This window comes from Indicator indicator, chromosome 2, assembly GCF_027791375.1.
Source record: "Indicator indicator isolate 239-I01 chromosome 2, UM_Iind_1.1, whole genome shotgun sequence".
NCBI lineage: Eukaryota > Metazoa > Chordata > Aves > Piciformes > Indicatoridae > Indicator > Indicator indicator.
In genome coordinates, this window is record NC_072011.1 from 6,910,387 (window position 1) to 6,933,888 (window position 23,502).

The 23,502-nt window shown below is 46.6% G+C and overlaps 1 protein-coding gene across 1 annotated transcript in view; it reads left to right on the plus strand.

The window, feature by feature from the left end:
* Positions 1–21,253, plus strand: part of NT5E (5'-nucleotidase ecto) — a 41,859-nt gene extending 20,606 nt beyond the window's left edge. Inside the window, exons 4-9 of the mRNA XM_054397671.1 lie at positions 5,429–5,626; positions 9,110–9,261; positions 14,621–14,729; positions 16,876–17,025; positions 18,694–18,894; positions 21,096–21,253. Of these exons, the coding sequence (XP_054253646.1) occupies positions 5,429–5,626; positions 9,110–9,261; positions 14,621–14,729; positions 16,876–17,025; positions 18,694–18,894; positions 21,096–21,253 (968 nt within the window). The remainder of the gene's footprint in view (positions 1–5,428; positions 5,627–9,109; positions 9,262–14,620; positions 14,730–16,875; positions 17,026–18,693; positions 18,895–21,095) is intronic.
* Positions 21,254–23,502: the final 2,249 nt, after the last annotated feature.

Sequence of the window (23,502 nt, forward strand, 5' to 3'; positions counted from 1 at the left end):
AAGTGCATGCTGCAGTTATACTTTTGCACTGCTCAGAATATCTCTTGAAGCTGGCCTCAGGGAATGATTAATGACACATAGAATTGGCACACCTGGGAGTCAGAGGCTGCAAACACTTAGCACAGGGGTGCAGCAGAGAAGTGGCCAAACTGGAAACAGACAAGAGGACTGACCTTCCCAATGTCTTGTCTCCAAGAGTGACCAAGGGAGGATGGACAAGCCTGTGGATGGAGATGCAGTACTCAGATCTGTCCCTGTCTCCCACCAGCTTGCAGCTCAGGGACTTCCCAAGCTGGTAGTGTCGTGGTGTTTACTAGTTCCCACTGGAACTTCTCTTCTGTGAACCTGCCCCATCTCCCCCTGTGCCTTTTTGCCTTCACTGCAGCTGGTGCAGGGCATTCCGCTGCTCACCTGCACATCCCACAAAGACTTTGGTTTTTTGGTCTCTGTGCAGCCTGCTGCCCACTGACAGGATTTATCAGCAGCAATATTAAATTAAGTGTTCAAAGTGTGCATTCCTTGTGAGTTTACACAGCAAAATCCAGATTGTTTTGCACATGCAAAGAGAGTGGAGAGTTTGTACCTTGAAGTGGTAGCCATAGGAGACAAAATGCCTTGTTGAGTGTGGTCCAAAGAGGTGCCACTGGCACAATCTGGAACCATGAGGTGGGTTAAGGTATCAGAGATCATGCCCTGTCTAGATCTGCAGGATTTCATGTGCACATCTGTTGTCATCCCTGCTGTCAGAGCAGACTGTGGGTGGACCACTCAGTGGATAAATACTTGGATGGTTTCACTGCAAGAGCAATGGCTTGAAGTGGAGACAAGTGATGAGTGGTGTTCCTCAGGGTTTGGTGCTGTTTAACATGGACAGTGGGGTCGAGTGCCCCCTCAGCAGGTTTGCTGATGGCACCAACCTGTGTGGTGCAGTTGACATGCTGGAGGGAGGGGATGCCATCCAGAGGGACTTTGACAGGGTTGAGAGATGTGGCAATGACAGTCTCATGAAGTTCAACAAAGCCAAGTTCCTGCACCTGGGTTGGAGCAATCCTGAACACAGATATGGGCTGGGCAGAGTATGACTAGAGAGCAGTCCTGAGGAGAAGGACTTGGGGGGGCTGGTTGATGAGAAACAGCATGAGCTGGCAAGGTGTGCTTGAAGCCCATAGTGTTAATCATGTCCTGGGCTGCACCAAAAGAAGCATGGCCAGCTGGTCAAGGAAGGTGATTCTCCTCCTGTACTCCACTCTTGTGAGACCCCACCTGGAGCACTGTGTCCAGCTCTGGGCCCCCACACCAGAAGCATTTGGAACTGTTGCAGTGGGTCCAGAGGAGGGCCATGAAGATGATCAGAGTTTGGGTTGTTCAGCCTGGACTAGAGAAGGCTCCAGGGAGACCTTATAGCAGCCTTCCAGTATTTGAAGGGGACCTACAGGACAGCTGGAGAATTACTTTTTACAAAGGCCTGTAGTGACACGATGAGAGGCAATGGCTTCAAACTGGAAGAAGCTCAATTTAGGTTAGACATTAGGAAGAAATTCTTCACCATGAGGGTCCTGAGACACTGGAACAGGTTGCCCAGAGACAACATGGAGGCTGCTACCCTGGAAGTGTTCAGAGCCAGGTTGTATGGGGCCTTGAGCACCCTGGTCTAGTAGGAGGCATCCCTGCCCCTATCAGGGAGGTTGTTTGAACTATATGATCTTTATAGTCTCATCCAACCCAAGCTTCTCTGTGTCACAGTGATAATTAATCCTGCAAGAGAGTATCAGGATCAGAAAATGTTTCTTCAGAAAGCAAGAAATGAATGAGGCTCTGGACAAGCCCTTAACCACCTGCAGCTGATGTAAACCAAAAGGATGACTGGAAAGCACAACTTTCTCTTCCTAATGCTCTGTAATTGAAGGACTGCACAAGGGCAAGAGACCATAACTGAGTCAGTTCCAAAGCACCCAAAGACACTTTTGCTCACATAAATCCTGCAGGCTTCTCAGTAGCTACAGGATTTCTTGAAGTCTTCTCAAAATAAATGCCAAGTACTGAAGAGGCACCATCAAGAAACTAACTGTGAGCCAGGCTGATAGTAGGAGAAACTGGTTCTCTGGTAAATTTGCTTCAGCTTGTAGTTTGCTACAGCCACCCCCCTGGAGAAGCAGAGGGCTTAGAGATAAATATAAATCACGTTGGAGTTCTAGGAGGAACGTTTGTCATGCTGCTTATCCCAGGATTTCATGTTACATAAACAACTGTAAAGGGAAGGAAACAAGTTGTTCTGAGAGCAGTGGAAGTGAGGAGTCTGCTTTCCTCCGGATCCACGTCCTCTGAGCCCACTCCCCCCACCCCACCAGCACCCCAGCTCTCACCAGTACATGAATAGGAAATGCTGCTGGCATTGAGGCAGGAGTGAGCAGCAGGCTTTTGCAGGGGGCCTCTGCAAGGGGCTCTGCTGTGCAGCACATGAAGCCTTTCAGAGCTGCCTGATCCTGGTCTTTGCCTACAGTAGGGGAGAAATACTGAGAGGAGTAACGGGGGAGTGTTACTACTCAGTATTGTCAAGGAGACAAGGAGAAGGTGGTACCCTGGAGACAAGAGCTGTGCTGTGTCATTTTTCTTGCTGCTTTCCTCACCTGTGTGGTTTCTAAATCCTGCAGCAGCCTGATTGAGTTGAGATCTCTTTTCTCTGCAGATGCCTTGCTTTAATCTGTTACCAAGTCGTACATCTATTCACCCTCCAAATAAGAGGTTTAAATCCATGACCACATAACTACAATGCTAATGAAGTTTGTTTCCACAGGGGGTTTGCAGCCTGTCTGAAATTTTGGAGGATGTCCTGGTTTTGCTGGGACAAAATCCCAGGCCAGCTGTGGGCTGCAGCCCATTATCAGTTGTGACCCAGCCAGGACAGCTGACTGAAGTTGGCTCACAAGGTGTATCCTGTAGCATGAGCATCACACAGTACAAAGGAGGAACTTTGCTGAGGAGAGGGTAGTCCTCTGTTAGAGCCTCCTTCTTGGGCTTTTCCTCATCCTGCTCCTCTTCCTGCTCTTCTTCCTGCTTTTGAGGACTCTCTTCCTGGATATTGTGGCTGCTGCACTTTTGCTGAGCTGAGTACAGCTTTATAACTGGTGTTCTCCAGGGCTCAACTGGGGCCAGTTTAACAAATCCAAGTGCTGGGTCTTGCACCTGGGGCAGAGTGGCTGGAAAGCTGTGCAGCAGCAAAGGGCTTGAGGGTGCTGGTTGACGGCTGGCTGAACATGATCCAGCAGTGTGCCCAGGTGGCCAAGGAGGCTAGCAGCATCCTGGCCTGCATCACCAGCAGTGTGGCCAGCAGGAGTAGGGAAGTGATCATGTACCTGTACTTGGAACTGGTGAGGCTGCACCTTGAATGCTGCATTCAGTTTTGGGGCCATCACCACAAGAAGGACATTGAGCTGCTGGGGTGTGTCCAGAACAGAAAATGAAGCTGGTGAAGGGTCTAGAGAATAGATCTTATGAGAAGTGGCTGAGGGAACTGGGATTCCTGGAGCCTGGAGAAGGGGAGGCTGAGGGGAGACTTCAGTGGGTGAGTCACTATCCCTGGATGTATTACAATATCACAGTACACCAGAGGCTGGAAGGGACCTCAAGAGATCATCAGGTCCACCCCCCCTGCCAGAGCAGGATCACCTAGGATAGTCTGCACAGGAAGGCATCCAGGTGGATTTGGAAAGTCTCCAGAGAAGGAGACTCCACAACCCCCCTGGGCAGCCTGTTCCAGGGCTCTGTCACCCTCACTGGAAAGAAGTTTCTCCTCATGTTGAGCTGAAATCTTCTATGTTCTAGTTTGAACCCATTGTTCCTTGTCTTATCACTGTGAACGACCAAAAAGAGCCTGGCCCCCTCCACTTGACACCCACCCCTCAGATATTGAGAGACATTGATCAGATCCCCTCTCAGCCTTCTCTTCTCCAGACTAAACAGCCCCAGGGCTCTCAGTCTCTCTTCACAGGGGAGATGCTCAAGTCCTCTAAGCATCCTCATGGCTCTCTGTTGGATTCTCTCCAGCAGGTCTCTGTCTCTCTTGAACTGGGGAGCCCCAAACTGGACACAGTATTCCAGGTGTGGTCTCAGCAGGGCAGAGCAGAGCAGAACTTCCCTAGCCCTGCTGGACACACCTTTCTTGGTGTATCCCAGGATCCCATTGACTCTCTTGGCCACAAGAGCACATTGGTGTTCCAAGCACATTGTTGGGTTGAAAATCTGTGTAGATGTGGTGCTTGGGGATATGGCTTAGTGGTGCACTTGGTAGAACAGGGTTAATGGTTGGACTCAATGATCTTGAAGGTCTTTTCCAACCCAAATGATTCTATGATTTATCCCACATCTGGGGCTATGCTCTAGCACTAGTGCCTCTGTTGACTGATCACTCCTACCCAGCAGAGAAGGGCAAGCAGGAAAAGGAGAAAAAAGCTTCCTGCTGAAATGAAAACACATTCAATGAAATAGGCAAACTGGTACCAATGCCATGGAATCATAGAATGTACACAAGGCTAAGTCTGGTGTAGTAAAAAAAAATAAATTAAAATGCACAAATGTAAGCACAGATTCACAGAGCTGCTTCTAGGTATTCTGACTCTGTATTATCCATTAAAATAACTTAGGCTTTTTCATACTATGAAATCCTGTGTATGTTTTACTGACACTCTGATTTTTTATCTGATGCAGAATAATGTAGTGTGAAGGCTTAACAATAAACTCTTCAGCCAGAGGCTAGCACGTGCTCACTGCTGAGAGGTTTAGATTGGAATCATTGGGATGAGAAGCTCCTTTGTTGTTAATGTGACATGATCTCATGGAGGAGGGTGCTGGCCCAACTTAAAGAAACACTGTGGCAGTTATCAGAGCTGATGTCCTGAAAACAACATTGTCTCTTATGAAATGACATTGGCCTGGATGATCTTTTGAGGTCCCTTCCCCTAACATTCTGTGTTAGATCGGATCATAGAATCACAGGATGGTCTGGGTTGGAAGGGACCTCCAAAGGTCATCCAGTCCAACCCCCCCTGCAGTCAGCAGGGGCATCCTCAACTAGATCAGGTTGCCCAGAGCCCTGTCGAGCCTCACTTTGGCTATCTCCAGGGATGGGGCCCAAATCACCTCCCTGGGCAACCTGTTCCAATGTTCCACTACCCTTGTGGCAAAGCACCTGTTCCTAACATCCAATCTAAACCTGCTCTTCTCTACTTTGAAGCCTCTCACCCTACCACTTTGCAAACAGTCTCCATCCTTCTCGTAGGCATGTATGCTTGCTGGCCAATACATGCATTGCTGCTCCTGCTGAATATCCTGTCTGGGTTCTTAAGGCTGAGAAACATTTGCAATGTCATTCCAGTAATTCCCTGAAGGCCACATGAGCTGAAGACCTGCTTCACATTCTTGTTTCATGCAGGCACCCCACCCTCCACTGAGCAGCCAGCTGGCCCGTATCCATTCATGGTTGACTCGGACGATGGGAAGAAGGTGCCAGTTGTACAAGCTTATGCTTATGGAAAGTATCTTGGCTACTTAAATGTCACATTTGACAAGAAAGGAAATGTAGTTGAAGCAGTTGGAAACCCCATTCTGCTGGACAGCAGTGTTCCTGAAGGTATGTGGAGTAGTCACTTGGATTTGCCTGCAGCACTCTACTACAGTTCAAGTGTTACTATGTGAAATGCATGGAACAGTGTCACAGAGGAATCCAGCTTGAAGGAATCAGAGCTTGAAGTTCTCTTTGGTGTAGGGTTCAGGATGTGTTACAGCTGCACCCGTTTGCCTCTCTCTCTGAACACTGCTTTTTTTGAATGTGCACAAACTCAGTGCATGTTTTTGTCTGTTTAAAGTCACTGAGAGGCCTTTTGTGGGACTTGGGTGATGTATTACCTTGCCATTCAGCAGAGACCATGACACGATGATTTCAGGCACTGGAATGTGCTGCCCAGGGAGGTGGTTGAGTCCCCAGGCCTGGATGTGTTTAAAGGTGGTTTGGATGTGGTGCTTAAGCATATGGTTTAGGGCTGAACCTTGTAGAGCAGGGTTCTGGGTTTGACTTGGTCATCCTGAGGGTCTTTCCCAACCTGACTCTTTCTGTGATTCTGTGATTTAAAAGACTATGAAGACTAATTCACACTTTTGCCAGGCACTGAGTTCTTCAGAATAGACTTTAGGGCAATATAGGAAAATGGAAATATAAAAAAAAAAAAACAACCAAAAAACAAAGAATCCCAAACCAACCAACCAACCAACCAACCAACCAACCAAAAACCCAGAAAAAAAAAACCAAACAAAAAACAAACAAACCAAACCAAAACACAACAACCAGTAGGACTACTCAGGCAATGTACAAATATCATAGAATGGGTTTGGTTGGAAGGGGCCTTAAAGGTCAGCTAGTTCCAACCCCCCCTGCCATGGGCAGGGACATCTTCCACTAGTCCAGGTTGCTCAAATATCATATTCAGACCCCCTGGCTTCTTGTTGTCAGTGCTGAGTTCAGTGTTTCAGCTCAGAAGCATTTGAAGAACTGGGAGGAGGAAAGTCCCTCTGTTGCTTTTGGTTCACAACTGTCCAAGCTCTGTTACCTGCTTTTTGTCAGCTCTGTAATCGCCTGGGGTGGTTCTCAAGTCTTTCTGTTTCTTATCCAGTGTTTGCTGTATGAAGCTCTGAGCTTCAGACCTTCTAGGTTCTACTAGAGTATTTGTAACATTATTTAAAGATTATATTCTTAGATATTCTTATTTACTGTGTTATTCTCAGTGATCCAGGAATGGAATGAGATGCTGTAAAGACACTTTCTCTGCCAGTAAAAGCAAAAATTGAGATACCTAGGTGTGCTGGTGGAGAGGTTAGGTGCCTTTAAGAAGCACAAAGTTACAAACCTCCAGAGGCTAGAGAGGTCCCAGGAGGTGGACCAGAAAAGTGTAATCTTTTATATTTCATTCCTGTAAGTCCTGCATCCCTATAAAACTGGCTGCAGTTTAGTTTTCTTCCCTTTTTTTCCCCTCTTTCTCTCCTCCCACTAAGAATGCACAGGCTGTTATCTCTTGTGGGGGAGGCCTGGTTTAAGCCTTGGCAATGCTGCCAGTTAGGTTTGTGTTTAAAGCCTGGTTTGTGTGAAGCTTTGGCTTAATGAGCTTCTGTGTTAAGCCCAGGCTCTGGCTTTTGGTATATTTTATATGCTTTGTGCTGTTGCATGTAGCTGTGAATGGCATTTTCATTTAAACTCTCCACTCCTATCCAATCCTTTTGTGTGAGCATTTTTCTTTTGCCCCTTTTGGAAGAGGTAAAAGAGCATCTGTCTGGTTCTAAACCAAGACAAGCAGGAGCTCTTTGTTCCTGTTTTATGGATGCTGTTACTGACAGTTAGGTGGCAAACTGCTTAAACCTGGGAGCTGGAATAAAGCAGTTGTGACACTAACTGTCTGTACATGCAATTCTCTCTGTATCTGTCTCTTTTTTTTTTTCTGAATGAATTAGATTTGCACCTGGCAGACAGATGTGCATAGAGAATTAATTTGTATAAAGATGCCTCAACATTGATATTTGAGCCAATATTCCTTTCAACACTAAGCTAAAGGAGAAGATGCTAGAGCTAGAAAGTGATGTCAAATAGAGACCAAGCTCACTTGTGTGTTAAATTCATCTATAGATGTGGTGGGTGGAAACTAACCCCCAACTAATTTGGAGAAAATACCCCCAAAATAAAATTGCCAGACCAGCTCACTTGATGGAAGCAAATTAAGCTGTATTGTGGTAGTTTTAGGCTATGCCTTTAAAATTTTCCACATATCTTGAACAGAAAGTAGTAAAAATGTACATAAATCTCTACTGGGTGTGTAAAAGGAAAATAATGATAATTCTAAACAATCCCATTGGAGAGATATCTACCATAAGAGTTGGTTCCCAAAACAATCTCTCTCTCTCTCTCTTCTTGCTTCTTTGCTCTGGGAGAAACTAACTTGCTTCTGCTTGACCTTGGCTGCATTGCTTTGGCTAAATCTAAGATCTCTGCCTTTGTCTCCTGCCCCTTTTGTACAGGGGGGTAAGGAGGAGGCAGGGAAGGGAGAAGCTGTTGCAGCTTCCCCTGGTTTTATGGGCAGGGGGGTCCTTGTGCTGTTTATTAATTGTAAATATCTGTAAATATTGTAAATATTGTATATTTTGCACATATCCATTGCATTCCATTGTAGATTGTAGTTTTGCTTTTAAATACAACTTCCATTTGCTTCCACCTGAGCTGGTCTGGCAAAATTAATGTTGGGGGGGGGAAATTTTCAACCCACCACATGTATTTACAAGCAAAACTACAATCTAGGAATAGGGAGTGCAATGAATATGTACAAAATATACAATATTTGCATGCATTTACAATTCATAAACAACACAAGAATGCCCCCTGGACAAAACCAGGGGGTTACCAAGAGCTTCCCCCTCTCTGCTTCCCAGATAAAGGAAAATAAAGAGGAGAAAAGCAGAGAGTAGCTGTTAGTACTTAGCCACAACAGGAATGCAGCCAAGGTCAGCAAAAGTCAAGCAAAAGCTACCAGCTAGTATCTGCTAGAGTGAAGAGCTGAGACAAGAGAAAAACAATTTATACAACTAACTGTGTGTGATTTGTCAGACCCATGGGATTATTTAGACCTTATCATTATTTTCCCTTTGCATCCAATGGTAATTTATTTACATTCTACCACTTTCTACTCAAGATCTGTGGAAAATTTCCAGGGCATCAGCCTAAAACTGCCACAATAGGCTCCATCACCTGTCAAGGGAGGTACTAGAAACCCCATCAGCTAGAGGGTAAAACAGGACTGGGCAAAAGAAGTGTTTTTGTTACAGAGGAGATAACCTTGCTGTGGCACAGGCATGGCTTGTTCACTTGATTTATTTGCCCTGCCTTCTCCTTTTACAGGCTTTGTTTGAAGTGAGTGTAGATGACATGCTGCTCAAAGAGCCTTTAGGCAGAGTGTAACATTTTAGAGCCATGAAGAGCAGGAGGTTTTATTTTTTTCCCCAGAGCTTTGTATTCACTGAAGTGTCGTTAATACCAGATTGCGTGGTGCTGATTTTACACTTTCATACTGCTTTATAGATGAGCACATTAAAGAAGAAGTGGAAGAATGGAGAAAAAACCTGGGAAATTATTCTGAGGAGATTGGCAAAACCAGTGTTTACCTGAATGGTACAAGCCAAGCCTGCCGATTCCAGGAGTGTAACATGGGAAACCTGCTCTGTGATGCTGCGGTGAGACATGGCCACCACAGGTGGCAATCACAGCCAAGTGTTGTGCCAGAACATCAGGTGAAATTCCCCCTGGCTCTGACCAGCACATGGGCTCTGTGCTGCTTTCCAACACTGTACCACCCAGTGCAGCCCTAGACAGGTCTGGCAGAAGCAAGGCTAACGCTGCAGGCTGGGGACAGAGTGGCTGGAGAGCAGCCAGGCAGAGAGGGACCTGGGGGTAGTGATAGACAGCAACTGAACATGAGCCAGCAGTGTGCCCAGGTGGCCAAGAAGGCCAATGGCATCCTGGCCTGCATCAGGAATAGCGTGGCCAGCAGGAGCAGGGAAGTCATTCTGCCCTGTGCTCAGCTCTGGTTAGACCACACCTTGAGTCCTGTGTCCAGTTCTGGGCTCCTCAATTCAAGAAAGATGTTGAGATGCTGGAACGTGTCCAGAGAAGGGCAACCAAGCTGGTGAAGGGTCTGGAGCACAGCCCTGTGAGGAGAGGCTGAGGGAGCTGAGGGTGTTTAGCCTGGAGAAGAGGAGGCTCAGGGGAGACCTCATTGCTGTCTACAACTACCTGAAGGGAGGTTGTAGCCAGGTGGGGGTTGGTCTCTTCTCCCAGGCAACCAGCAGCAGAATGAGGGGACACAGTTTCAGCTTGTGCCAGGGGAGGTTTAGGCTCAAGGTGAGGAAGAAATTCTTCACAGAAAGAGTAATTGGCCATTGGAATGTGCTGCCCAGGGAGGTGGTGGAGTCACCATCCCTGGAAGTGTTTAAAAAAAGACTGGATGAGGCACTTGGTGCCATGGTTTAGTTGATTAGATGGTGTTGGGTGATAGGTTGGAGGTGATGATCTGAAAGGTCTTTTCCAGCCTGGTTAATTCTGTGGTTCTGTGAATCTTGCTGTATAGAGCAAGCAGTGATTTATTCTTTGTATATATCTTTGTACAGGGAGGGGCTATCACTAATTCCCTGTGAGAAGAGACCAGCAGCAGCCTCTCCACAAGGTCCTTTCAGGTAGTTGTAGAGAGCAATGAGGTCTTCCCTCAGCCTTTTCTTTTTCAAACTAACCATCCCCAGCTCCTTCAGTCACTCTTCATAAGATTTATTCTCCAGGTCCTTTCCCAGCTTCATTGCCCTCCTCTGCACTCTGCAGCATTGCCACACAGGAGCCAATTAATCATCATGAGTTCTCATTTAGATGTGTCCCCAAAGCTATTTTATTTTTCAGTCCATGTGATTACTATTCTTGTAATCCTTAAATCAATTCCTATTCATGGGCTAATTCCCAAATTAGACTAAAATTTGGGAATTTTGCATACAGTGCTACTAAAGTTGCAGTGCTTTTTTTTTTTTCCTGATGGACTTTGTTTTTCTTTCAGATATATTCATCTGTAAAAATATAGGATCAAATGCTTTGACACTTTTCAAGCTTAAAGAAAGTAACTGTAGTCTTTCAGGAGTCTGTAGATTTTCTTGTTCCACATATCATCTTCACAGTCTCACAGTGTATCAGAGGTTGGAAGGGACCTCCAGAGATCATCAGGTCCAAACCCCCTGCCAGAGCAGCATCACTTAGGGTAGTCTGCACAGGAATGCATCCAGGTGGGTTTGGAAAGTCTCCAGAGAAGGAGACTCCACAACCTCCCTGGGCAGCCTGCTCCAGTGCTCCATCACCCTCACTGCAAAGAAGTTTCTCCTCATGTTGAGCTGAAATCTTTCATGTTCAAGTTTGAACCTCTTGTTCCTTGTCTTATCCCTGTGAACCACCCACAAGAGCCTGGCCCCCTCCACTTGACACCCACCCCTCAGACATTTATAGACATTGATCAGATCCCCTCTCAGTGTTTTCTTCTCCAGACTAAACAGTCCCAGGGCTCTCAGTCTCTTTTCACAGGGGAGATGCTCAAGTCCCCTAAGCATCCTCATGGCTCTCTGTTGGATTCTCTCCAGCAGGTCTCTGTCTCTCTTGAACTGGGGAGCCCAAAACTGGACACAGCTGAACTCTTGGGAGTTCAAATTGTGTTTCAGTTAAATCAATGTCTCTAGACAACCATCAGCTGATGCATGGATTACCCTTTGTGTTGTTTGTCTTACCAGTTCTATACTTGCTTTCCTGCCTGCTACCCAGGACATGAAGTTAAAAACCAGACCTGCCTGTTCCATGGGCTTTAATATTTAGAGTTGTCCTGGGAAAGGTAGAGATTGAGAAATGTAGAGTGGAATAGTTGTAGTGGACCAAACCAGAGGTCCATTTAGTTCAGTGATGCTTTTCCAACAGAAGCCAAAAAGCTCAGCATAAAAGGTTGACAGGATCCCAAAGAGCATTTTAAAACAGACTTCAGAGGGACTCAAATGTGGAAAAGGCTGTGAGCTTGCCAACAGCACCCTGTGAGCTCTTGTTTCCCTCTGCCTCTGCTCAGGACTGGGGAGCTGCAATCCATTCATTGAGTATGGATTGAAGAATGTCTCCTGCATGTGGCCATAGGTAATAACCTTGGTCACCAGGCTGGAGCCACGAAGCATTCACACACCTGTGATTCAGAGGCTGCAAACACTTGGCACAGGGGTGCAGCAGGAAAGTGGCAAACTGGAGCAGACAGCAGGGCTGACCATCCCAGCATCTTGCCTCCAAGTTAGGATGATGAGGGAAGAAGACAAGCCTGTGGAGATGCAGTACTCAAACCCTTCCCTGCCTCTCACCAGCTTGCAGCTGAGGGACTTCCCAGGCCAGAGGTGGTGTTCCAGTGGCTCCCACTGGAAGTTCTGCTGCCTGAACCTGCCCCATCTCACTGCTTTCAGCCTTCAAAACAGCTGGTGGCAAGGTGTCCCACTGCTGCTCTACACATCTTGCAGAGACCTTGGTCTTTTTTTATGTGTGCAGCCTGCTGCCCACTGGCTGGATGCCTGCTGGAAGCCAAGGAGTAGTTCTTTTACTGGAGTAGTTCTTCACACCACCATGATTTTATAGGCTTCTCTAAGATTTCCCTTCTCTTCTCCAGGTCACACAGTCTGAACCTATATCATCATTCTACATTCAGAAGCTTTTCTGTGTCTCTGACCATCCTTGTTACCTCTCTGAATCTTTCTTAGTTCTTTATCATTCTTGAGAGGAGAAAATATCTTTTCCTACCCATCCTCCACATGGCCTTCTTGATTTTGTAGACATCTGTCATGCCTTTCCTGTGTTTCTTTTTTCATGAGACTGAAGAGTCATAACAATAATAACTTTGTACAAAACCAGCCCATCCCTTCCACTATCCTTGTTTCTTTTCTCACCCTTCCCCTCAGTTCTACTCAGTTATTTCACAGAATCACAGAACATGAGAGGTTGGAAGGGACCTCTGGAGATCATTAGGTCCAACCCCTCCTGCCAGAGCAGGGTCACTTAGGATAGTCTGCACAGGAATGCATCCAGGTGGGGTTTGAATGGGTCCAGAGAAGGAGACTCCACAACCCCCCTGGGCAGCCTGTTCCAGTGCTTTGTCAACCTTGTTGTAAAGAAGTTTCTCCTCATGTTGAGCTGAAACCTTCCATGTTCAAGTTTGTATCCATAGTTCCTTGGCTTATTACTGTGCACTATTGAAAAGGGAGTGGCCCCCTCCACTTGACACCCACCCCTCAGATATAGACATTGATCAGATCCCCTCTCAGTCTTCTCTTCTCCAGACTAAACAGCCCCAGGGCTCTCTTTCTGAAGATCTGTAGGTTTATCATCCTCATGCAGCTGAATAAATCTCAGGTCTCCATTTTTTTTACTGCTTAGGATGCTGCAAGCAAATATTGTCTTTTCCTTGCATTTTGTCAGTCTTGCCACTGTTGGAGATGTGATTCTGTGCAGAGTAGCCTTTTGGGTCTGATCTAGTATGCCTGTTTCCTGTTCCTCCATGCTTCTACATCACAGTCTCACAGTATATCACAGGAAGGGACCTCAAGAGATCATCAGATCCAACCCCCCTGCCAGAACAGCATCACCTAGGATAGTCTGCACTGGAATGCATCCAGGTGGGTTTGGAAAGTCTCCAGAGAAGGAGACTCCACAACCCCCCTGGGCAGCCTGTTCCAGTGCTCTGTCACCCTCACTGCAAAGAAGTTTCTCTTCATGTTGAGCTGAAATCTTCTATGTTCAAGTTTGAACCCATTGTTCCTTGTCTTATCACTGTGAACCACTGAAAAGAGCCTGGCCCCCTCCTCCTGACATCCACCCCTCAGCTATTGACAGACATTGATCAGATCCCCTCTCAGTCTTCTCTTCTCCAGACTAAACAGCCCCAGGGCTCTCAGTCTCTCTTCACAGGGGAGATGCTCAAGTCCCCTAAGCATCCTCGTGGCTCTCCAATGGATTCTCTCCAGCAGGTCTCTGTCTCTCTTGAACTGGGGAGCCCAAAACTGGACACAGTATTCCAGGTGTGGTCTCACCAGGGCAGAGCAGAGAGGTAGAAGAACTTCCCCAGACCTGCTGGCCACACCTTTCTTGGTGCATCCCAGGATCCCATTGGCTCTCTTGGCCACAAGAGCACATTGCTGTCCCATGGAGAATTTGCTGTCCACCAGCACTCCAAGGTCTTTCTCTGTGGAGCTGCTCTCCATCAGGGCAGCCTCTAACCTGTCCTGGTGCCTGTTGTTATTCCTCCCCAGATGCAGGACCCTGCACTTATCCTTATTGAACTCCATGATATTTGCCTGCAGCCAGCTCTCAGCCTGTCCAGGTCATGTTGGATGCCAGCACAGCCTGACAGGTGTCAGCCACCCCCCAGTTTTGTATCATCAGAACTTGCTGAGGGCACTTTCAATCCCCTCAGCCAGGCTGTTGATAAAGATATTGAACAAAACTGGACCCAGTACCTATCCCTGAAGGACACCACTTGCCAGAGGCCTCCAAGCTGACTCTGTGCCACTGATGACAACCTTCTGAACTCTGTTGTGGAGCCAGTTTCAATCCACCTCACTGACAGCCATCTGTGCCACATCTCCTGAGCTTTGCTATGAGGATGTTATGGGAGACAGTATCAAAAACTTTACTGAAGTCAAGATGTATGACATCCACTGCTCTGCCCTCATCTACCCACTTGGTCATAACTGCATAGAAGGCTATCAGGTTAGTTAGACAAGATTTCCCCTTGGTAAATCCATGTTGGCTACTCTGATAACCTTCTTGTCTTCCATGTGGTTAGAGATGACCTCCAGGATGAGCTGCTCCATCATCTTTCCAGGGATGGAGGTGAGGCTGACTGGTCTGTAGTTGCCTGGCTCCTCCTTCTTGCCTTTTTTGAAGACTGGAGGAACATTTACTTTCTTCCAGTCGTCAGGCATTTCTGGGTGTAAATTTCCAGAGCCCAGACCGTGTGAAGATTAAACCAACATTGTCCTTTGGTAGCTCTACGAGAACGTCAGGCGTCCAGACACCAGGTCATGGAACCATGTTTCGATGTGCATCCTGAACGGAGGGGGCATTCGGTCACCCATCGACGAGGAGACCACCAATGGTATGTAACATCCCAAGCTGGCAACTTTGTCAAGGAGGAAGAATCAAGTTACCATAGAACTGGGGCACCTCAGTACAAGAGAGATGTGGAGGTGCTGGAGCCAGTGCAGGAGAGGGCAATGAAGCTGGGGAAGGGCCTGGAGAATAAATCTGATGAAGAGCGACTGAAGGAGCTGGGGATGGTTAGTTTGGAAAAGAGGAGGCTGAGGAGAGACCTCATTGCTGTCTACAACTACCTGAAAGGACCTGGTGGAGAGGCTGCTGCTGGTCTCTTCTCACTGGTCATTAGTGATAGAAGAAGAGGGAATGGCCTCAAGCTGTGACTGGGTAGGTTTAGACTGGACTTTAGGAAGACTTTTTCACGGCAGGAGTGGTCAGGCATTGGAATGTGCTGCCCAGGGAGGTGGTTGAGTCCCCAAGCCTGGATGTGTTTAAAGGTGGTTTGGATGTGGTGCTTGGGGCTATGGTTTAGGGGTGACCCTTAGTAGAGTAGGGTTCTGGGTTGGACTTGGTAATCCTGAGGGTCTTTACCAACCTGAATGATGCTGTGAGCCTGAACACAAGGTTAGGCATGGGCTTGTTTTGATGGGATTTTCCAGGGTGTTTGGAAGTGTTTCAGACTTCCAAATGGTTATCCATCATTGGAGCACAACTGCACACAGGCTGACATTAATAGGAGTCACCAGCGTGGTTTGTACACAGAGATCTTTATCATTTCCCTCTCTCCTTTGCTGCCTTGGAACAGAGAAAGACAGTGGATGGGCTTCACCTCCTACCATAGAGAGTCATCTGGTCTTGTCACTGGGAGCCTTTTGTAGTCTGCTGCTGCAGCATTAGTGAATTCTGGATTTTTCTGAATGTTAAAATTTTGTTGGGGGGGGGATTATTTCATAGAATGGCTCTGGTTGGAAGGGACCTTAGAGGTCATATACTCCAACCTCCCTGCCATGGGCAGGGACACCTCTCACCTAGACTCAGCTGCTCAAGGCCTCATCCAATCTGGCCTTGAACACTTCCAGGGAGGCAGCATCCACAATCTTCTTGGGTAGCCTATTCCAGAGTCCCACCACCCTCCTACTGAAGAACTTCTTCCTAAGATCCAGTCTAAACCTACTCTCCCTCAGCTTCAAACCATTCCTCCAAGCCCTATTGCTAGATATTCTTAGGAAAAGTCCCTCTCCAACCTTCCTGTAGGATCCCTCCAAGTATTGAAAGGCAGCTCTAAGGTCTCTCCAAAGTCTTCTCTTATCTAGGCTGAACAACTCCAGCTCCCTCAGCCTGTCCTCATAGCAGAGGTGTTCCAGCCCTTGGATCATCTTTGTGGCCCTCCTGTGGACTCCAACAGCTCTGTGTCCTTTCATGACAGGGACACCAAAACTGGATGCAGTATCTGAGGTGAGGTCTCAGACGAGCAGAGTAAAGGGGCAGAATCACCTCTCTTGACCTGCTGGCCACACTCCTCTTGATGCAGCCTAGGATACGATTTGCCTTCTGGGCTGTCTGGGCTGACATCCCATAGATGAAACGTGAAAGCAAACACCTTTTGCAGCTTGGCTAGATCCGCCTGTAGGACTGTGCAAGGAAATCTAAGCCACTGAAAGAACTGCCTGACCTGGTGAGAGCAGCTGTGTGCCTTCATCTTAGCTTGGTGCTTGGCAATCTCTTTCAGTAGCATGGTTTGAATAAGAACACGGGCAGGTGCCTCAAACTCAGCTTTCTTGGTCTTGATTCTTGCTGGATGATTAAGACACAGACAGGTTCTTTGACTGGGGCAGTGCATGGCATTCTCACTTCTACTGGTCCTCACTTTCTTGCATTGCATTTGCCACATCCCTTGTCAAAACCAAGCTGTTAAATGATACTGAAATAATTTTGCAAGCCTAAAAGCAAAACAGAAAGAAGTAAGACTAGACTTTAGGAAGATTTTTTTCACAGAAGGAATGATCAGACATTGGAATATGCTGCCCAGGGAGGTGGTAGAATCACCACCCTGGATGTGTTTAAAGGTGGCTTGTATGTGGTGCTTGGGGATATGCTTCAGGGGTGACCCTTGAAGAGCAGGGTTCTGGGTTGGACTTGGTGATCCTGAGGGTCTTTTCCAACCTGAATGTTTCTGTGATTCTGTAAACCAAGTCTTGTTCCCCCAGGTAGCATCACTGTGGAAGATTTGCTCTCTGTTTTGCCATTTGGAGGTCGTTTTGATCTGGTCAGGGTGAAGGGCTCCACTCTGAAGGAAGCTTTTGAGCACAGTGTGCGCAGATATGGAAGAGGAGGCGGAGAGCTGCTGCAGGTTGGAGGTACATTTTCTTCCTTCCTTTACTCAGGTTCCATCCCTTCTGTGGGCCTTGTTTGTATTACAGCAGGAAGCCTTTTTAAGAGTGGAAACCAAGTTGGCCATGAATCCTAGCCCTCTGTCTCATGCTTGCCAGCTGGCAGTTGATCTTGTGTGTGTTTAATAGAGCCACTGCAGCACAGAAGCTATCCCTGTTCCCTTCAGCAGAGAGAGGGTTCCCAGTTGGTTCAGCAACCTTAATGGCAGCAGTTTAACACTTCAGTTAACAAGAAGAAGATATAATTGAGTGTAGAAGATATAATGGAGGGTAGGTGCAACATGTTAATAGCTACAACAAACTGGTTTTGAGTTCTTCACTGGCAGCCTACCTGGAACCCCAGGCTGGTTGTCTCTGCCACTTATTGCTAAATTCCAGTTCATAGAATCATAGAATTGTTAGGGTTGAAAGGGACCTCAATGATCATGTAGTTCCAACCTCCCTGCCATGGGCAGGGACACCTCACACTACATCAGGTTGCCCAGAGCCACATCCAGCCTGGCCTTAAAAACCTCCAGGGATGAGGCTTCTACCTGTTCCAGTGTCTCACCATCCTCATGGTGAAACAATATCAGTTTATCAACATAATTTTGTGCCACTGTCTAATGGTTGCTGACAGTTGTAGACTCAGTCCAAGTGGGCTATGGAATTGCTTCAGTGAATTTCTAAATGTTTTATGGATGAACAGTTAGTGTTAAAAGCACTTCTTGAATTGCAGCTGCCCATGTATTTATCCAGCTCTGCATGAGACTACAGTTGTGTTTATTGCTGGTCCCTGTGTGATTCAATGCAGATTTCTTGTTCATTTAGCAGAGAAGCTAAACTTCAAGGGCTGGGGCTTACAGAATCCTCCCCTCATGCTTCTCCCACCATGTATCCTGGAGACTGCCCTCCCCAGCAGGCCTAGAACCCTTACAACAATCTTGCAGTTTCACCAGTAAGTTATAACCTTGTGAAGTGCCAAGGTGAAGCTGGAGCCACCCCTCTGCTTGCTGCCTTCTCAAGGAAAAAGAAGATAACTAATAGCTCTGGAAAGAGTCCAGGACAGAAGATCCAGAGCAGGAAGGGTGCCAGGGTTGGAAGAGCTTCTATACTTTGGACAAGCTCCATGGCTTCCCGATCAGTAAATATTTGCCAGCGCGGTTCTGGGTGCTTCAGTCTCCTCAGGCTTAGACTGAAGAAGGCTCACAACCAGAAACATTATTTCTCCTACAGAGAGGAGAAACCACAACTTTCAGCCTTAGTCTGGCTTTGTTTTTTTTTCAGAAGAGTACCTATTATCCATAACAGCTGCTAAATTAGGCTGGCTGGCTTGAAAACAACTCATTTCAGCCAACAAGCCAGGGCAATGACTACAGAAGGGAGGGAAAGTATTTTTATCTTGCACTGTCCTAACCCCATGCCTAGGAACTTCCTTCTGCAGAGCAGTGCTGAGAACAGATGGTCAGGTAAGTAACTCAGATGGGAGAGTGCTCCAGAATTTTCTTGCAGGGAAACTAGGGAATTAACTGGGGTCGGTCAGAATGCTACAACCTCTCAGTCACAGAAGCTGCTGTGAAGGATCAGCTGCAGATGATGGGGGATTCTTTTTCAGCAGGCACTGCATGATGTGGCATTCAAATGTGTACTTTGCAGGCATCCACGTGGTCTATGATCTCTCCAGAAGCCCAGGGAGCAGAGTTGTTAGTTTAGAAGTGCTCTGCACAGCCTGCCGGGTCCCAGCCTACGTCCCACTCCAGATGGATGAGATATACAACGTGACCCTCCCCTCCTATATGTTATTTGGAGGAGATGGCTACCACATGCTTAAAGACAAAAATCTGGGGTACACTAAAGGTAAGTAAGGGCACCAAGAGAGTAACAGACAAAGAATTCCCCAAAGTTAAAAGATCTTTCCAACTGATAGTACAAATCTCAGCCATTTGCTTTTACTGGATAGATTAAATTTGCTTTTAATCTCTCCACTCTGGATTGTTAGTTTCGGTTGTAGACAGCAACTCTATTCTTTTCCAGTTAAATCTCAGCAGTTTCAAAGAGAAACTGAGGCTTATCAATTCAACACTATTGAGAGAGTAGACCTGAGATTGTGTTAGAACAGAAAAAAAGGCAAAAAAACTTCACTAGAGTACATTTTACACACACAGAGAATCAACCAGGTCAGAAAAGACCTCAGAGATCATCAAGTCCAACCTATTACCTAACACCTCCTGACAACTAAACCATGGATCCAAGTGCCACGTCCAAGCTTTTTGAACACCTCCAGGGACAGTGACTCCACCACCTCCCTGGGCAGCACATTCCAATGGCCAACCACTCTCTCTGTGGGGAACTTTCTCCTCACCTTGAGCCTAAACTTCCCCTGGCACAGCTTGAGACTGTGTCCTCTTGTTCTGGTGCTGGTTGCTTGGGAGAAGAGACCAAACCCCTCCTGGCTACAACCTCCCTTCAGGTAGTTGTAGACAGCAATAAGGTCTCCCCTGACCTTCCTCTGCTCCAGGCTAAACACCCCCAGCTCCCTCAGCCTCTCCTCATAGGGCTGTGCTCCAGACCTCTCACCAGCCTTTTATGTGCACTGCCTTGTACTTGTACTCATTACTAAACAATGCATGAAAAAGAAAGGTGTTACTGTCTGTAGACCTCAAGTTTCCATCCATAGAGTTGATATGGACAGAGGAACCTGAAACAGCTTTTGAGATTAAAATCCATTATGTCTGAAAACACAAAAAGGACGTAATGCTGTACTTCAAATAAATCTTCCAGGGAGCACATCTGCATTTTCCAGAACTTGGAATTTCCTACCTTCTGTTTCTGGATGGTCAAAGCATTGCTTTTACTTTTCCTTCTGGACATTTGTTGCAGGCTGTCTTGGTTTTACAGGGTGTTACAATTTAAAATTGCTTCTCACAGGTGGGATTGATGTTTTAAATCAAATTCAGCCTGCAGCTTGTAAATTAGGGGCAGCTGTAGCTTTTCAGGAAGTATCCTGCTTATGCAGAAGTAAATGTACATAGGATTCATTAAGAATAATGAAAGGGAACAACTTGAAAGGTTCTGGTAAAGGTTTTATTCCCTTGATAGCAGAGGGACAAAACTAGAATTGCTTTTAAGGTGGAGGTGCTGCACTTTGGGATTGTAAGAGCTTGGACCAGAAGGGAGTTATGACATGGCTGGCAGGCAGCAGTGAGCTGATGAGGGTCTTCCAGTGCAGAAAATCCACAGCATGTATGCATGCAGTGGTGCACAGATTGGAAATTCTGCCTAAAAGAAAATTGTAAAGCTACCTTTGAAAGCCACAGCTCTGCCAGACCTCATTGCTGTCTACAGCTACCTGAAAGGAGGTTGTGGAGAGGCTGGTGCTGGTCTCTTCTCACAGGTCATTAGAGATAGAACAAGAAGGAATGGCCTCAAGCTGTGACTGGGTAGGTTTAGACTGGATATGAGGAAAGACTTTTTCATGGCAAGAGTGGTCAAGCATTGGAATGTGTTGCCCAGGGAGGTGGTTGAGTCCCCAAGCCTGGATGTGTTGAAAGGTGGTTTGGATGTGGTGCTTGGGGATGTGGTTTAGGAGTGAACCTTGTAGAGCAGGGTTCTGGGTTGGACTTGGTGATCCTGAGAGTCTTTTCCAACCTGAATGTTCCTGTGAGTCTGTGATCTACAGCACTCTACCCTCAACACTATTTCCCATCTACCTAAATCTGACTGGGAGTTACTATTGTTAACAGAAGCAAAACAAAACACCAGACAATGCAAAGAGTTTATTATTTTTTTCCTTGGTTGTTTTTTTTTTTTTTTGGGGGGTGTAAAACATGAGTTGCAACCAAAAATTCTGGCCAGAAGCCACCACAGGTGTTCTACCTGTGCAAAGAAAGAACTCTCCACACCCCTATGCTGTCTTATGTGTACCAAATCAGCACTGGCAAACTACAGAAACCACTTTGCTTTAAGACTTGAGCTAAAATACTGCAGTTTCACTCAGGCTGTTAATTAATTTTTTGGCTGCTCCAGAGGACTCACATTTCTGTGCTTGATTTGTTTAGGTGAACCTGACATTGAGGTTGTTTCCCGTTACCTTCAGAGAATGAAGAGAGTTTACCCAGCAGTTGAAGGTCGAATAAAGTTTTCTTCTGGAAGTCTTCTTGAAGCAAGTCTTGCCCTGATCTCTGTGCTGTTCACCATAACAATCTTACATACTTGATGTTTTTCACTCACAATGGTTTTGTTTGGAGGCAGGCAGGAGGAGAGATGATGCTGATGAGGGGAAAAGAGAACTGTTGTTTTCTCTTAAACCTTGGAATGAATGGTTAGGTTTCTGCTTGTCACCAGTAATGAGCACAAGCATTTGGCCTTAATCTGGCAGAGCCCCCTTGAAGCTCTGCTGTGCAGCATGAGCAGGCAGGATTCACGACTTGCTGAGTGTGAATCAGCAGCTACCTGCAACTCAGGTTGAGGCTGCAAGAAGCAAATTTTCAGTGCTCCATCATAAAAAAAAAACATTGACCCCAACTGGGGCATTTTTAGCTTGGCAAATTCCCTCAGCTTCTTTAGTGGGTTGATTAAAAATCTGGTTCCAGTAATGTAAACAAGCTTCTAGAAATGGATTTATTCTGGGATTATACACCTTTCTTTGATCTCCACTCAGGGTTAAAGCCTTCAGTCCCATAACCCTACTTTCCTTCTAGTCCTATTTATCATACCTACATCAAAGCCTGAAAGACCTGGATTAAACTTGGTGTCATTAAAAGCATCAGAGCCATCTACATGCAAGTAAAAAAAAAATAATGTTTTCCATTTTACTTCTGAAGTTCCAACACCTCACTTATGTTTTCCATTAATAAAGGATGCAATGAAAGCCTGGTTTGGTTTTGATCATTCCTAACAAATTCAGTATCTGTGCTTCACAGCTTCATACAACCAGTTTGGGGATTATAGCTGGAGGGAGAAGACAACTGATGATTGTTTTTATGTAGAGTCATAGAACCAGAGAATTGTCAGGGCTGGAAGGGACCTCCAGGATCATCTAGTCCCAACCTCCCTGCCATGGGCAGGGACACCTCACACTAGATCACGTTGCTCAGAACCACATCCAGCCTGGCCTTAAGAACTTCCAGGGATGAGGCTTCCACCACCTCCCTGGGCAATCTGTTCCAGTGTCTCACCACCCTCATGGTGAAAAACCTTCTTCCTAACATCTAATCTAAATCTCCCCTCCTCTAGGTTGGATCCATTTCCCCTAGTCCTATCACTACCCAACACCCTAAAAAGTCCCTCCCCAGCTTTCTTGTAGCCCCCTTCAGATACTGGAAGGTCACAAGAAGGTCTCCTCAGAGCCTTCTCTTCTCCAGACTGAACAGCCTCAACTCTCTCAGTCTGTCCTCATATTAGAGGAGCTCCAGCCCTCTGATCATCCTCATGGCCCTTCTCTGGGCACGTTCCAGCACCTCCAGATCCTTCTTATAATAGGGGCTCCAGAAGTGGAGACAGTGCTCCAGGTGGGGTCTCACCAGAGTAGAGGGGGAGAATCACCTCCCTCAACCTGCTGGCCACACTTCTCTTGATGCAGCCCAGGGTACAGTTGGTTTTCTGGGCTGCAAGTGGACACTGACAACTCATACTGAGCTTCTCATCCACCACCACCCCAAAGTCCTTTTTTTCAAGGCTGCTCTCAAGCCAGTCACTGCACAGCCTATATCAGTGCCTGGGATTGCCCCAACCCAGATGCAGGACCTTGCACCTAGTTGTGTTGAACTTCATGAGGTTGGTTCAGTCTGCTCAATTTTACACCCTTTTTGCTAAGAGACCAAAGCACAGGGCTCCTGAGCTTTACTATCTGAGAGCTGCTGATACAGGCAATGTTGGATTCACAAAGTGACTCCTGCAGCAGCCTTTGGGAGCTGCCCAGCCAATGGGGCTTTTTACAGCATAACCTGGCTTCAAGGCAATTGTGTTCACAGCTCAAAAGCCTGTCTCTTGTTTTGGAAAGCTCTGTTTGAACAAGTGGGTAAGCTGTAAAAAAAGGTTAATGAGTATGAAATCAGATAAAATGCTAAGTGTACATTTCTGAGACACTAACCAGAAGTGATTGCTTACCTATGAGTTCAAATGATGATTAGTTTTTCCTGAGATCGTTCACATTTGGGGTTTTGACATCAAGGTGTTTCCGTGTTGTTTATTGCTGCATTAAACTTGAGAGTCCAATGGAGGGCTGTGAGGATGACTGAGGGACTGGAGCACTGCCTTATGAGGAAAGGCTGAGAGCCCTGGGGCTGGTTAGTCTGGAGAGGAGAAGACTGAGAGGGGATCTAATAAACATTTATAAAGAGCTGAGGGCTGGGTGTCAAGAGGGAGGGGACAGGCTCTGCTCACTTGCACCCTGGGATAGGACAAGGAGCAATGGATGTAAACTACAGCACAGGAGGTTCCACCTCAACATGAGGAGGAACTTCT